Source organism: Aythya ferina (genome assembly GCF_964211825.1).
Source record: "Aythya ferina genome assembly, chromosome: 3".
Taxonomy (NCBI): Eukaryota; Metazoa; Chordata; class Aves; order Anseriformes; family Anatidae; genus Aythya; species Aythya ferina.
The window spans coordinates 83,904,425-83,921,228 of record NC_140298.1 but is presented as its reverse complement, the minus strand read 5'-3'; the positions used below and the strand labels follow the sequence as shown (position 1 = coordinate 83,921,228).

The window sequence follows — 16,804 nt, the reverse complement described above, 5'->3', positions numbered from 1 at the left end:
ACAATCTCCATGCTGCCACAGTATTAACAGAAACTCAATTCCTCTTTCTTGAATAGGAAACTGAAAGCAAGGCCATAGGCTGACTTCAGTTCTGGAAATATTCTTGTCATTCAAACCAGACGCAAGCTAACCAGATTAAGAGGCCTGTGTGCCTTCAGGATGTTGACGAGTATCTTTTGGATGTGCTTATCCACGAGGAACTAAGGGAGGTATTATGTAGAAATGATGCAGACCTCATGAGATCTCTCACTTTCTAATTTAATAACCATCTGGAACTTTGGACTCATCTCCACAGGCTGGGTTGGGATCCGAGTAATCCAATCAGTCCTTTAAACTTCCTCACAAGACTTTTAGTGTCCTAATTTAACCCGGGTCAGAAATATCTAAAAAGGCATCTCTCACTCCCACTTCCTTTTCTAGCCAAAGGCAACAAAACAAGACAGTTAACCAAACTTTTTTTAACCTCATTCATTTGGGTTCAAGTTACTTGATGGTTCAGTTTTGGGTTGGTGGCTGTGGTTAAGTTTTATTTTCCCTGGAGATGGGCCCTACCTGAAAGTCTTGGAGTTGTTCGAAATCCAAAACCAAAAATGAATGTAAATTTTGCAAATGGATCTTTCAGTAGACAAGCAGAAACCACAGATTCAAACGTCCACAGATGTTGGTTCTTTGAGATGGAGACTTTTTCATGAGTTCATATCTTTCCTTACTAACCTTGACAACACTTTTCATTTCTGTAATACCTAGTTCATCACATGCTGGCATCACCTTATGTACAAACGAACTGAAAAACAGAGGATTGGGCTTGACTTAAATCAGACTGCAAATCAAGGACAGACTTAATAGTAGACAGAGACTTAATAGTAATCATCACCACTACTAATCATGATCTGTTACTACAAACATACAATCTATACTAACTTTAAGCAAAGCTTAAAATGTGCAGGGTTTTTTTTGGAGGTCATAAGTCACATACTACATCCTTTCCCTGTAATCCCTCCTATATCAATACACAGATCAAAGTGTCTGACAGCGCTTACATACTGTGGAGATACACTGTGGGTAATGAAAGAGAGAACTGACACTGGGACAAAACCAAAGTGTCCCTAATGCAGAATTTTTCAGGAAAAGTTAAAAATGTGAGCAGAAACAGTTTTAATATTTCTCAATTTGATACAGAGAAAAACTTAGTAAGAAGATAGAAACTGGAGAATCACTGTGCAAGTCTTAAGAATTTCCTTGTCTTTTGATAAAGAATGACAAGCAAATTAATAAATGAAAAGTTATTCATCTGCGATGTAATTTGCTATTTTGTTACTCTGTTTAATTTAATTTGGCAATAAAACAAAGCATCTAATCTAACTAGAACATGGCAAGGTCTGCTTGGTTATTTCTGCATGCTCACCTACAGCTCTAGGCTTATCACAGGGAATTCCCTCAAACTTTTAATTAATGCAATGAAGAAATGTACCATTGCAGTTACCAGCACAACTCATCATGGGATAATGAAATCTCTCTTAATCAATGTACATTAGTCACTGGAGGGATCTGGTTCAATGACTCACTGAGCAACTTTCTCAGTCAGAGAACTGAATTACAGCTGCCTTACTACTATGACCCTTTATTTCTGAAATCCAAACCATGCTTTGCTAAAAGGAAAATTGGATCAAGTTAAGTTTTCACTGCAGAGGTAGTTCAAATTCTAAATTATGTTGCACATATTCAGATTAACCACTCTTTTGTCAAGTGAATGCACAAAAGTTCATTTAATTTACAGAAATGGAAAAAATGCCAATAAATGGCCATCATTAATTTCAACTGCATTAGTTTCAGTTACAAGCTAGAAAAATTCTGAATTCTACCAAATTCAGAGTTAAATTCTCTTCAAATTTTTGAAGTTTTGGTTTGAAGTCAGTATTACACAATTTATACATTATATTTACCTGTTATATGGCACTTAATACTTGCTTATTCCAACCCATTTCTCCTTCAGAAAATAAGAGTTTGTCTTTTCTTTCTCCACTGCATCTATTTTAAGACATGTCTTACTTGCATGAAAAGAAAGCTCTTTCTCCATTTTCCTATAAGCCTACAAGGCTGTGCAAAGCTTGTATCTTTCCATTTAGGAGAAGTTTGTGAAGTCTGAATATTTCATAAGCTCTCTTGTGAGCAACGAACCTCAGGTCTGCCACATTCAGCTTTATTTATTTATTTATTTATTTATTTATTTTTTCCTGGGGCATAGCCGTGGCCATCAGGTCGTCCCCTTGCCTTACTGTGGCAGGATGGGAAAATGGAAAGCCTCCTCTTCATGTGGTGCTAGCTAATGAGCACCATCTGCTGCAGCTTTACTGGAGAGTGGAGCTGCTACATAGCTTCCCCCAAAGCTTCTGTCTCAACACTGTCAGTGCATACATGTATCTGGTTGGCCATGCAGGTCTCCACACATCACAGGCACTTACTCAGGTGGCTGTGGTTCCCCCCAACACAGAACACAGCAGATGATCTTGTGGTGAGGAGATATTTCACATGCAGTTTTGAATTCCAGAATTATGTTACAGTCCCCAAGAGCCATGGGTGCAACTACATCTCAAGGAAAGCTCGCAACTAGGTCCAGTAAAGAGAGGATGCTAAAGCCTTGCATCTCCTCCAGATAGGATGCTGTAAAATACTCATGGTCCTCACAGTGTGGCACTGACAAAGTGAAATAATGCCCACCAAGTTTCTATATATTACAGGGAGGCACTGGAGGAACATTTAGATGGCATCACAGACGTTAGCTCAAACAGCAAGAAGCTAGCATTAATCCAGTTGGCTTTGATTATGGCTATAGAAGATCACATTTTGAGAACACAGGAAGTTTTCCTATCCAAAAAGACTTAACAGTGTCTTAAATTACACAGCGACTTTACTACAGGAATCCAGAAAAAACAACAGATATGGTCTATTTGGTGTTAACCCTTGCTAGCCAAAGTGGGAAAAATCCACTAGTTTGAATCTGTAAGCATGTTCAAAAGGTTACATGTAAGTAATACTGTGCAAGACCCGACTGCAATGTCCTGAAATCTTTTAAGAAAACTTTAAGTCTTCATTTAAGAGTGAGCTTCAGTGTTTTCTTGTACTTTAAAACAAGGGCAGTACTGTTACTTGGAATAATATTTCACATGGTATAGGGAACTATTTAAACTCCATTTGTCTGAGTTGGTGAGAAGCTGGAATAATATTTATGATCCACTTCTTTATAACTTCTGAGGATATCTACCATAAAATTTTCTCTGCCTCATCCCTCCCTTACTGTAGCAGCTTTCAATATACAGTTAGTTGCTGCCTATCAGTTATTGCCCCCAAACAAATATAACATTGTGCCAAAAATTCACTGTAAGTATTAGATACTGTTAAAAAAATGCAGTAGTGACATTTATGCATATTTCATTAGGATGTGTATTACCATGTTTTTTGATGCTTGTAGGATATGCACAGAAGAAATTGATTTGATAGATGGATATATATGAACAAATAATATAGAAGCCTGTTTACGTCCTGGCAAAACACATCTGTGCACTCTGACAGCGAGGATCTTCATTTACCTGTAGGCCACCAAGTGAGCCAGGCACAGTGAACATCTACAAAGATGGTAGCCTTGTGCCTAGAAATCCCACTTCATTTTGGAGTGAAAAATTAAGCTACTACCACTCCCCAGGCAGAAAACAGTAAGTACAGAAAAATCTGAACAAAATGAGAAATCCAAAATCAGGATCACTAGTTTTTCTTGCAGAGATCCTGATCAGACTTAGTGGCTTCTTTCAGGTGAAGGACAAGCAATAAGAAGAAAGAACAAAGCTACATAAAAAACCTGGCTGCCCTGCCCACGTAGGAACAGAGGTGCCTGCAGAGAGAGGCATCTCTTTTTAAGCTCGGCAGCCAGAGCAGAAAGGTTCAGCAGAGTGCCCTGCTGCTCGTATGATCAAAGGCAGAGAATTCACCAGTCCTCTCTCCTCCTGGGCCTCTCCCCAGACTACCCCTGAGCAGCACGAGCACTTCCCTCAAGCTGGCAGGACCTGGAGGATGGCAGGACTCATCTACAAGGGATAAAAGCAAAAGCCCTGTTTCCAGGAAAAAAAGAAAGCTGAAAGTTTCTTTGGTTTCTTTAACCAGGGAAAGAACATATAATGAGAATTTTAAATAATGTGCATGTATTCAAAATAGAAAGGAAATAATGAATGCATTTAGTCACACTGAAACGTGAATATAAATTCACTTCTACTTCATGAATGAGAATTGTTTTTGTTTTCTCTTAGTCTTTATAAGGGCATCAGCAATATTTCCAGCTAGCCTAAAACAGTTTTTTCTTCCATTTTTCATTGGCAAACCAGGACTAAATTATCCTCAGAGGTCTGCTCAATCAGTGTGTTGCTCCCTGTTTGTCCTGGGAAATTTTCTGGACACATGTTATCCGTTATGCCTTTCTACCACAGCCATAGCAAGCACTCTGATGGACTTATGACCTAGAAAACACCTTTTATGAGCAAGGCTGAAAGCAAACACTTTGCCAAACTGCAGTACTTTCTCGCCAGCTCGTGCGAATGCAGCAGATCGGAGCCCAAGTCCTCCCCTTCCTATCAGCTGCTCCTTCTCCTGATCTCCAGCCAGACCTTTCCCTTCACAGCTGGTCTTCTTCTTCCCCTTTCCAGCCACCTACCTCCTTTCTCTTCCCAGTTATTCTGGAAAGCAGTTACAGAAAGAAGATTTAAAACTTTGTTTTCATAATTGCTTTTTAATGAAAAACATAATCACTGGAAGATTAAAACTGTAATCACTAAACAAACTGTTGGAGTTTCAGTCTGTTTTGATGAAGACCGTGAATAACTTTTGTTTCAGAGGTTAAATGGAGTGATCTGTACTGTATATGGGGACACATTGCAATTTGCTTGTGTCTGAACACAGGAGTTAGTACAGCATCCAGACAATGCTGTAAGGCCCAAGACTAAGAGCTCTCTGTTTTCTATTTTATTTATTTACACACAGGCTACTTGGCTTGCATCATTATAGAGAATTCATCAGGTGAAAAAAAACAAACCAAAACAAAAAACTGTATCCTGATTTTTTTTCCCCCTTTTAAATTTACCCTCTTTTATTTACAACAGTGGCAAAATAACTTCAATCAAAATGAGGTTAAGATTATTTTTAACAGATGTTCACTGCTGGCCTGACCCAAAATCTATTGACGTCAATGAGAAGACTCCATGGGGCTTTGGATTGGGTTCTAATTGTTGGAAAAATTAATGTTATTGTAAACCACTGGTCAGCACTGTCACATGCTCCCCTTCTGTGCCAATTCTATATGACCGGATAACAGACTCGCATAAATCTGTTCCAACTGTTGGCTAAGAGGCTAAAGGACATAGGGATTTATCTTTTTAATTCTGAAACACCCCCCTGCCCCCACCCCCCCCAAACATACTCCGTGGCACTACGGTATTCACTTGACATACTCTGCGTTATGGACACTGTTCATGTAATCAAAACATTTCACAGTCAAACACTACGTGGAAATAACAGAATTATTAATGCTGACTGCATGAAGACAGCTGAACAACAGATATGTATGAAATGAGAGACTTCCATTCATGTACTTTCAATACTGATTTAAAAAAAAAATACAGATGTTTTTTAAATTCAGTTGCAAAGGAAGGGTTGCACTTACTGTTAAGAAGACGGAAGTCTATGAACGGGTAGGAGCCGCGGCGCTCGGAGAGAACCCCTGTCTGACCTCTCACCCGTGCATCTCCTGCAAAACACAAGATCCCCAGAGATGTTAGAAGGGGCAGCTGCTTTCCTCCACTGTTTAGAGCTAGATCTATTTTCTGTTCAACATGATGACGTGATGCTCCTCCAGTGGGAAAACTAAGGACCAAAAAAAATCATCTCCCATGACATCCCTGGGTAATTGAGTAAAGCGGTACAGCTGATCCTCTTATCAGAAAAAGCCACAAGAAAAAACATGTTCTTCCTATGGAACAGCTTCTTGCGCACTGAGAACACTCTCAGCATTTCAGGAGTATAGTAGATATCTAGTATTCTTGTCCAAAGACCAGTTGAACGTTCACTGTAATGGCATCACACATGAAAGGTTAAAACTTGGACTAGACTTATGGGCCAGCAGACCTCCAAAGCTGTGGGACTGGTCTCAAAATCATTAGATAATGAAAAAAAATAGACCCAAAGTATGATTTTTTTTTTTTCTCCATTTTGTTTGTTTTTGTTTTACTTTCTGCTCCTTGAGCATTCTGGAAAACATCATCTGCCTTCTCCTCATACACAGAAGCTGCCTTATTTAACCAAAACCTGATGTTCCCAGCATTATTCTACAAATTTAGTATGTAGCATTATGAAGCGACAATACGATGATACAAATTAATATCCTTGTGTAATTCATGTTGATTAATACCTGACTTGCCATGTAGCATTGATGAAATGAAAAAAATCATTTGAGAAAGCAAAACACTACTCAGCATGTAAAAGCAGTACAAAAATCTCTTTCGAAGTAGATAGGAAGTAGCAGAAGCAGATGTCACTTTTACATTTCTCTAACTTTAAATATCTTGTACAGTAATTTCCCCATTTCTTTGTGTGAAAATTCATCAGACCAACACCTTAAATATTCTTAAATAAGATTAAGTTTGTATATTTTAGGGATTTATATCAGAGTACTGTAGTTCTTTTAATACCAATTGCTCCTCCACAGGAGCACAGACCATCATGTTGAAAATGTACCCACAGTACTTCCAGACAGCTCACTCTGCAGGCCTCTCTCTCAGAAGTTCACAAAATTATGAATTATTAGTTATTTTGAATTGAGCTTCCTTTGGGATACAAATACGGTATCTGATTAATATAAACAAAAATTATTGAAGAATTTGGCTGCTAGTGCAAGCTTCTACTGCTTATATTTAAAAACAAGAAAACATCTTCCAGCATGAAAGAAGGATCTAGTTATATGCTGTTATTTTTTCTATCTAATGCTCACTTAAAATGTGCTTACAATTATGCATAAGGGAAGAAAGCCAAGCAGAATGATTAAGTTGCCTATCTGAGGTGGAGAAAAACTTCTGTGCCCTCTAGGGGTCCTTAGAGGTACAAAAGACAAGAGTGTGCACTCAAATTAAGAATACATCAAACACAGTCACTTTAGATTAAAAATACGAATGTATTTTCTCTGATCCTTATTTTTGTTTTGTTGTTTTGTTTCTAGAGACAGAACACGTGCTCCCTGCATCCAGCTGCCGTCTGCCAACCTGCAGCTCCCTTGCTAGCTGAGGAACCAGCCCCAAACTCTCTAAGCTGCTGTTGACCCGACTTATCCCTTCTGATGTCAGGAGGTGCAAACCTCTGCCTGCTCTTCAGCTGTTGCAGTTCAAAGGTATGAAAACAGCAGGGATCTACCTTCATCAGCAGTTTCAAATCACTTGCAACTGTGGTAACAAAGGCATATAAACCTATTCCTGAGTCTTAAAGGGCAGAAGGGTGGGGCAAATGGGGTTTATAAAATGCTGAAGTGAGATCCATCAACACTTGTGAATCAGAGCTCCCAAACCAGCACCCTTATCTAAAAGCACTGCTCACTACCACAGGTAGACCCATCAGATTGGCTGATTCACGCAGGTAAAAAGTAATAACGGCAAGCATATGGTGCACATTATACGAATAAAAAAAAAATAAAAATCAGACAGGCTTGAGCCTGTCACTAATGCAAGCATCAGCAAATTAAGAACGGGTGTAAATTCAGAGCATGCCTTGATTGAGGATTTTGTTTTTCTGTATGCACCAATGAATTAAAAGGGAACTGCAAATAACCCCCTGCATTAACAGCCTGATAAACATGTCACTCCTGACTAAATCAACAAATACTTTGAAAGAAAAAAGAGAAAGTCCAACTCCAAAAATATGAAAAAAAAACACCTCTAACAACCATACAATACCATAAACCCAGAAAGGATGATTTTCTCTCTGGACATGAAAGAGAGTGAGTACTGGGGAATAACAAAATCATACATAGTTACGTATGGGAAATCTGCCTAACTCTCATCTTAACAGTATGATTCCAAATTTTGATGAGGAGAATGTTAAAGGTAGGGAGACAACTGGAATGCAGAAGAAAACACAGTGTGGGCTTGCCAAAGGTAGACCATGTAAGATAAAATCTGATATTGAATTACCTCAAATAAAATAGCTAACTGTTAGGCAAGAGAGAAAAACAACAACACTATAGTGTATTTCAGCCATATGGACTTCATCAAACACATGAGAGAAGGCAAGAGATAAGTACAAAAAGTGTAAGCTGGAAAAAGACTAAAGGCAAGAAGATAACAAAAAGGAAAGGAAAACTGAAAGGAAACTTCTGCTTGTGAACAATTATTACATGGTCTTTAAATGATTCATATTGGGAACAGTCTTAAATGTTATTAATGATCTTAGCATAGAAGCAGGAGAGAACTAATGAAAATTTTTGAAAGATGACCTGAAATAGTTAAGGGCTATGCATGATGACCAATCAATTTGCTATCAGACCCATGCTCTTCAAACTAAGAAAATGGGAATGAGTTTTAACCAGCAAACCTGAGGTGCCTGAAGTCATGGAAAATTACTTATGTTTCCTATCAACTATTTTTGTCCTTTTACATTTTTTAGACAATAGAAGTCTGGGTTGTGTCTAGCATTACAGGAATCTATATGCAGAATAAATCTGTATCCCCACTGGCATACTCAAAGCCACTAAAACCCTGATATTCCAGGATCATTAACTTTACCCTCAGGAAAGGCAAGTTTCTGATGAGTCAAAGATGTTATCAAGTAGCTCTACCTCATCAATCTGTTATTTCAAAATACCTCGCCAGGTGCCACCTAGTCTCTTTCTACATCATTAGAGAAAGATTAGTTAGGAAGTGGTGGTGGGCTAAATCAACCACACCTGCCTTCCTCTATTTTGTCTTGGCGCACTGATTTGGAAAACTTTTATATTCTTCTCTATTGCTTTTAATTACACATAAGTACACTCAGCAGAGATACTAAAAGTAGGGATTGCACCAGATGTGTACCACACCACATGGTTTTTAATTTCTGAGAGGCAAGGGCCGTTAGCGGCAACACACCAGACTTTTGCTCTTTGACAGATGACCTTTGAGGGGAACTTTCATTAGGTCACCAGACCTTTACATGTCTTTGCTCTCCACCTTAAAATCAAGCTAAGCAATTGTTCTGACAATTTATACAATTAGCAGCTTTAGATAAATAATCCTTTTTGGAGCAAAAGGAAGGATTCTGTGGAAACAAGGCAGGAAATTTTGACAGCTCATTGTGTTCCCAAGTGAAACAAACAGGGTGAAGGGAAACGGCAAGGGTACAGGTCCTCTCTGGCTCCTCTGGGCTGGAGTTGTGTGGCTGGAACATTTACAGTCACAAACACAAAGAGCTGTGCAGCCAAGCCACCACGAGAGCTTCCAGCGGAGACATCTCCCAGTGGCTGCGGCACACTTCGGTTTTACTTTGTCCTCGTTAAAACAAACAGATAAGAAAACAAAGCAAACAAAACGAAGAAAGCTGTGTTAGGTAACAGGAGCCTGTGTGGCACATTAGGTAACTGATGGCATGTGACTGACACGCATGGCAGCCTGCAGTCACGGGAAAATCAGATAAGGGGCAAGAGCCACAGGGCTACGGCACCAACAGGGCAGCGTGGCTTCAAGACGGGCAAAAGGGTTAAGAGAAGAAGGAGGCAGCTCTGAGCCGCCTCGTACATCTGGAGAAAAGAGCCATCTGCACCGAGGAAAACAACTTCTCCAAGGCTTGCCTGAAATGACGTGGGATTCAATTTCACTGAGCAAGCACAACAAATTAAGAGAGAAAACAGGGCTGAAGCTGGGACAAAACAACTAAGCAGCTTCATGCAGCAGCAGAAGTAGGGACGAGCCATCTAATTATTGATTTTTTTTAGTATACAGCTCCATGTGGTAAGTCAGAATACCACAGAAAATTCACAGGAGGTTACAAGTATTTATTCTAGTCAGACTTTTCTACAATTTTCATCCAAATATTTCTTAAGATGACTGTTTTAGGACACATCCTGCAGTTGCTGAGCGCTCTCCGTGGAAAACAGAGGGGCAGTAATAAGGCCTCTAGTGGACTCCACAGAGTCCCTGGCTCTTTCACTGTTTCAGTTATGAAAAGGTTTGGGATTTCTCAGATGGAGGAAGATGAGCTGGTAATGTTTTAAACATCATTCTGGTTTGGGTGGAAACTTTTCTAAAAGAGGAAAGTGTTGCTGCGTAAAAAGTTGGCAAGTTGCAAATAAAAGTTAGATTAAGAACAAGTAGCAGAATTACTGAATTATTTTTAATTTGAAGATGTTTATTGCTTGTTTATGGTGATTTGTACTTTTACTTGTTTGGATTATTTTCCTTTGGTTCTCCTAGTGTTGTAAGGATTATAATTGTAAATTCCTGTCTGCAGAAAGTACTTTTTGCTGATTTCCTCATGTGCATAAGATTGAAAGTGAACAAGAACATTTACTCTGAGCAGATACAATGACTGACATTAGACCTTTAGGAGTCAGGATGACTCTCCTTTCCAGTGGGAGAAACTGGGGAAGCCACCTCACTCCACTTGTATGTACCAAAGTTTTAACACCTGAATGTTCCCAACCATGAAGTTTTCTGAACCATATGATGCATGGCTCTGCCATTTCTGGTTACCGTCCTAATTAGTTCTCAAGTAGTGTACTCACTCAATGCATTCTGCAGCTTTGTTTCAGAAGGTTTTACAAAGGAAGACAACTGTTGTTAGTCCCTTTTTACCAAAAGGGGATAAAATGGTGGAGTAGAACCTGACACAGAAAATCACTTAATTCCCCTCGCAGTGGTCTACCTTGTGAACACACAAGCTTCAGAGGCTGATAAGTAAATAAATGATTAGACTAATACTTGTACTAGTACTGCAGCTTTCTTGAAGCTTCAATTAAAGTTTGAAAAGTTTTGCCTGTTTCCTTTTACAAAGGAGAAACTTAAACTTGAGATCTGTGAAAACAGGCATTCTCTGTGGAGATTTCAATTTCAAGGAAAAAGTCAGTTAGATAACAAATATTTTGGGCTACTATTATTATTATTTTTAACCTGTCAGTTACTTGAGTTTCAGCTTTTCAAAACTCCATCTCCAGACCAGCAACAGTTGCAAATGAAACATTTTACTCATCCTCTGTTTTCTTACAAAACTCTGTTTGAAGTAAATTGTGGCTCTTATGTCAAGCATGAACAACTTGCACTGCCTGACTGTACCAGGTAGCTGTAACTTCTGCCCTCCTTTACTGACCAGAATCTGTACACCTGCTGTATCTTATTTTCTTAATGCTATCAGAGCTGTTTCTGCCAGTCTGGACACATGCTGGAACAGAAATCTGCTTGTAGAACCCTCCTCCGTACTAAAAGTGTCCTGGTGAGATCACTTACACACTGATGCACTGCCTATATATATAGCCAGAGGAAGACACTCAGGTCCACAGGCATGCCTTTAACAGCTCGTCCAGTCTGGCAAATGGACATCTAGAGTAAATGTAACTAAAGTATTTCACAGACACCTTTGAAATCCTTCCTTAAACTGTATCAGTAACTCAGGAGAAAAGATTTTGAACTGAAATATCTTGAGGCAAAATTATTACAGCATGCAGCCTTTGAACTGACATCCAAGGGGATGAAGAAGCTGCCGTAGAGAGCCAGGTAACAGCAGTCATCAGAAACTCAGATACTTAAGCAGCACCCATACTGTCCTCTTCCCATACCTGTTGGTTCTTGCTTGAGCAAACCCAGAGCTTGCAGAAATAAGTAGCTACATACAACTGAAATAATAGTGAGAGACGATTACAACAGATAATCCTACATGTTCTAAAGAAGGTAACTTTTCAAAATGTCATATTTCCAAATTGTTATGTTGCATTGGAAATGCTTACAATTTTTATGAGCTTGATAATGCACTATGAATTATTGCCTTAAGGTCAGATGTATTTCATGTAACCTTAGGTGTAAGTCAGTGAAGAGGAATAGGTGCCTCCGCCCAGTGACTAATGCTTAAGAGACTGATTGCCTTTAAAGCCGCATGTTTTTGATTTTTACTGCAGATTGAGTCTAGGACACCTCTGCTCCTAAATTTGGTGCCACAGCTATAAGCGCAGCACGATGAGGGAAGAATCCAAGACTTTGTCTATGAAGATCGTGTTGAGGCAGCTGAAGCCACACCAAGCCTCCTATCTGTGAGAAGGCTTTGAACTATGATTAGCCCTGTGGCTGCTAAGACTTATTTTGTAATAAATGCAATAGATACACACACCTTCAGTTCCCACCAATGTGTGAAGGCACACCCTCAAATAAATACAGTGTAATCTCATCTGTGCCCTATAATCCCACAGCTCAGTTAAAGAAAAATAGCACTTGTTAAGCAACAGTAATTGGACTACTGAAATAACTAGGTCCTTGATACTACAGTGTGATACTTAACGTTCAGTATTTTCTAGCCCCACATATAGAGTTTACATGAAGTGCTGAACCACAGAATACAAAGACAGAAAGGGAGCATAAGAACATGGGTAAATCACACAGACTGCTTATTCACAAGCAAACTTTTTAGTTTGGAGAAATGAAAAATTGAGACATTGGAGTTTGCCAGCAGGAATTTTGTAAAATTCAGCCAATGGCTTTTGTATACAAAAGAAAAGACAGACAGACTCTGGTACCTGGCAGCAAAGAACAAAGTTACAGAACTAAAAGCATGAGGCAGGTCCTGAGAAAAAAAAAAAAAGGAAAAAAAAAAAAAAAGGAAAAAAAAAAGACAGAAAGCCCAGAGACTTGTGTAATTATCGTGTTATAAATGCAAAAGGCAGAAATCATCTATCTCCACCTCTGTTCCTGAAGGAGACGGCACAGACAACCATGGTAAACATTTTGCTTCTCCTATATCGTAAACATCTAGCATTTGCTATGTAGAGGGCTGAACGCACTACTGAAAGCTGAAAATGAAAGCCTGTGAGAACAAGAAGCTAGGAGGAGATGTGATTCTGCTTTTTTGAGTGATCCATTTATAATTCCCATTCTTGCCTGAAGCTTATAGCACTCACAAGCAGCAGCCTTTCACTGATGGCATCTTGAGAGTCTCACTGCTGCTGTGGTCCAGAATAGCATCAGCACTCAGAGTAGTAAAAGAGGTCCCAGAGCACTCTGCTGGATCAGGAAACCAGACTTGCTGTGGACAGGCTCCTTTTCATAATCTGAATGTTATCATTTCTAGCTCTAGTGCTAAGAACCATCTGTCTGTATTTTGAGGTTTTTATATTTCATTATTATTATCCCGTTAGTGCCTTCTGTCTCCAGACATTGATTACTGACTTTCCAGAGAAAGATGATATTAATATAGCTAGGGCACTGAACTATCTAGATAATTCTTGTCTTTCTACACTGTTAGATAGCTTGCAAATTACTCTGTGCTGCAGGATGGAAGCTATGTAAGCAGACTCAGGTATTCCTATCGCTACCATTACTGCTGCACGAGAGCCCTTCTGGGAAGTGGCAAGACATACTGGTTTTCTCACACATTATGTTAAATCTCAAATAATGCCTTAAAAACTAAAGGGTATGTTCTGAAATGTTAAGAGCTGTAATAAAGGTAATAACATCAGCTACAGCATGATCTTAGCAACAGGTAGGCCGCATTGCCATGGCAACTTTGAAGATAATATCTTACTGTCATGTTACTTTTATCTCTCTCCCAAATAAAATATAGCATAAACACATCATTAATTGTTTAAATTGTACTTCTTGTAGTCTTCTGCCAGACTCTGAACTACTAAAATAAACATGCATTTAATAACAAACTTCTAAGACTTGTACACTTCCAATACTATATGCGCAAATTTGCCAAAATAGGTTAAGTAGTTTAATATAATGACTTTGATTCTGTGTAAAATAAAAATCACAAGGAATTTGTGTTTTGTCTAAGACCAATGCTAAAAACAGGTCTAGAGTTCTGATCTATAGGTGAAGTGCATTAGGCCAAAATACTTGTACTGCCAGTGCCCCAAAGATAAGAGTTTTCTTCACTCACAGTTACACCCAGACCCTAAGCCATTCAAACTATAAATCATTTCCTTACCAGAATTAATGTTCTAGAGATGGCTGCTCTTTCAGAGACCCCTTTGCATATGGCGGCTCTCTCTCTCTACTATAAGGATTTCTGATTTGAGCATTATCAATGCTTATAATGATTCCACTGTAAGAACACAACGTGACTCCCTGAATCTGCCAATGCAGGTTTTACAGTGGAAAAATAGTTTCTTTTTTCTGCAGAAAGTTGAGGTAATCATATGTTTCACTAAGTTTGCTTTACTGGTCTTCATTCTCATTGCTTACCTATCTATAATATTTATTAAATGATTTTTTTATTGTACATTGTTAATGGAATCTTTTTTCATTCTACAAGTTCCTCATGAAGAACTGTTTGCAAGTACATGCATTTTATGGGTTGGTTGCAATGATGGGTTACTTGAGCCACAAGGCATCGTTCTCATTTGCTGTTCAGGCACTATTAGGTAGACAAGCAGAAACCATTTGATGCTACAGTCCACATGTATCTAACATAGTCAATGATTAAAATTTGATATATTTGATATACTTGTATAAAATAATAATTGATAAAATGTTATTAATAATTAATGAATAGAAGAATTATAACTCCGAAGCAGAATATAAAAATTGGAGCTTGCTTTTGGGAAACATTCAATAGAGAGTAACATTTCTGTGAAAGAAAAAGAGGGGACACTCCTGAACTTTAAACACAGGATGACAATTATAAGTCCTCAACTCATTTCCTGGTTTCCTATGGAACAAATAATGTCCTTTCCATGCCTTGCTTTTCCGCTTCTGTGTTTTGTTTGTCCTGTGTAGACACTAAGCTCTCTGATGCAGGGCAACAGTGGTCCAGCAGTATTGTGTGCCTGTAGTCCAGGTTATGGTTTCTACATCACCATTACACAAACACTACTTATCTTTGTTTTCCATACTAGCAACAGTTAAGTCATACAACATCCAAAGAAATTCAGTGTAGAAGTTTTTGCTCATACTGTCAAAAAAAAACAAACCATATTCAACTCTGAGAGGACATTCAAGAAAATTCCTCTCTTTTTCCATGGCTTTGCCCACAAGATTTCTATGCTTTCTATCTCCAGTAAAACTACAACAGATATATATTCAAAACTGTAAGTAGTAATGCAGTAATTACAATTGCAACAACACATCGCCTACTCCTGTAATGCTTAACATCATCCAAATCTGAGTGTCTCTTAATAGTTTTTACACAATGGCAGCCTTGCCTGTGGAAGAATTGAGTATGAATTTAGGATTTACTCCCTTTTTATGTTGTACTAGAATTGCTTGGCTGCCAATTCACTGCACACAAGAAGAGATTTACTATTGATTCAGACAGTCTTGCTGTATCTTTCTGTCTCAAGATCATATGATGCTTGCACAACACTTCAAGGTACATCAGTACGGAATCAACTTTATAGAGATAATCAAGTGAGACACTAAAGTAAACATCTCAGTCTTGTGCATTAACCACAGGATCATCCTAACTCATCAGCTGCAACATGTTCTTCATCTCCTCTTTTCCACCCCCCTTCTGCACTGTACGTAAATATATATATTCCAATCTCTGGCGTGACTTTTCTTCCTCCCCTTCTCTTTGCCTCAGTGGTAATTCAGCCTCCCCACAACTTACTGTTTTCTCCTGAGGCTGGAGCATGGCATGTTCATCAGCATTGGCCACTACTTAGCCCTGCTGATGGGGCTCCCCCAGGAGTCTCCATGGCTGGGAGACAGCAGTGAACAGGGAAGGTGGGGAAGGAAGTGCTGCGTGTTGTCTTGGCAGCACAAGAAGATGCCTGTAATGTCTTGCAGGAGAAAACTTTGCACAATGCCTAAAGCTTTGCTTTGAATGAGAATTGTACCGTACACCTGAGACTGCACCAACAAATGTTTGAGATTAATGAAGGTCTTTTATTCGACTTTTGTTTGTCCATCATCATTGACTTTATTTATTTATTTTCTTTGTATTCAAAACCATTATCTGTGGCCAACAGCTGCAAACCTTCTTTCATTTTGTTTTGAATCTGATTTAGTTTCTCTGTGATACAAATAACTCCATAACTCAGTGAATTATTGAACAATAAGGCAAGAGAACTTTGTCCAAAATAAGGTGTTTTGGATCCCTGTATCATTTGCTTATTCCAGACGAGTATTTCCTGAACTAGCCCACATTTTATCATGTAATATTTCTTCATCAGAAAATATTATTTTGGTAAAAAAGCCTTTTTCTTATAAGAATGTTTTTCTGATAGAAAACAATAAAAATGACATATGTAGATAATACAAATATTTGGAGTGGAACCTTTTTCATTTTGATGCTAGACACATGAATAAAACTGCATAAAGTGGAAGCAGATCTTGGCTGTTCTACAGCTTGGAAAATGCCTCTCTCTTCCTGTTTTTACACTGTATTTTTTTTAAACATGTATACCTTGTTTATTATCAATTAGATCTTGAAAACAAAAACATAAAAACACCAGAATCCTAGCCTGGCTAGAATTTAGCGAATATGCTATCTCTTGCAAACATTTCAATTTCTAACATGGATAACCTTGAATTTACTTACTAAAAAAGGGAAAGTTCAGGTTGGTTACCACAAACTGTTTCTAACACTCTGTGTTAATGAA

The 16,804-nt window shown here is 38.6% G+C and overlaps 1 protein-coding gene across 3 annotated transcripts in view; it reads right to left on the bottom strand.

Moving 5' to 3' along the window:
- PDE7B (phosphodiesterase 7B) overlaps positions 1-16,804 on the bottom strand; it is a 175,290-nt gene that overhangs the window by 30,817 nt on the left and 127,669 nt on the right. For all 3 annotated transcript variants that reach the window (XM_084514234.1, XM_084514233.1, XM_084514232.1), the window contains one exon: positions 5,705-5,788. In XM_084514234.1, the coding sequence (XP_084370360.1) occupies positions 5,705-5,788 (84 nt within the window). The remainder of the gene's footprint in view (positions 1-5,704; positions 5,789-16,804) is intronic.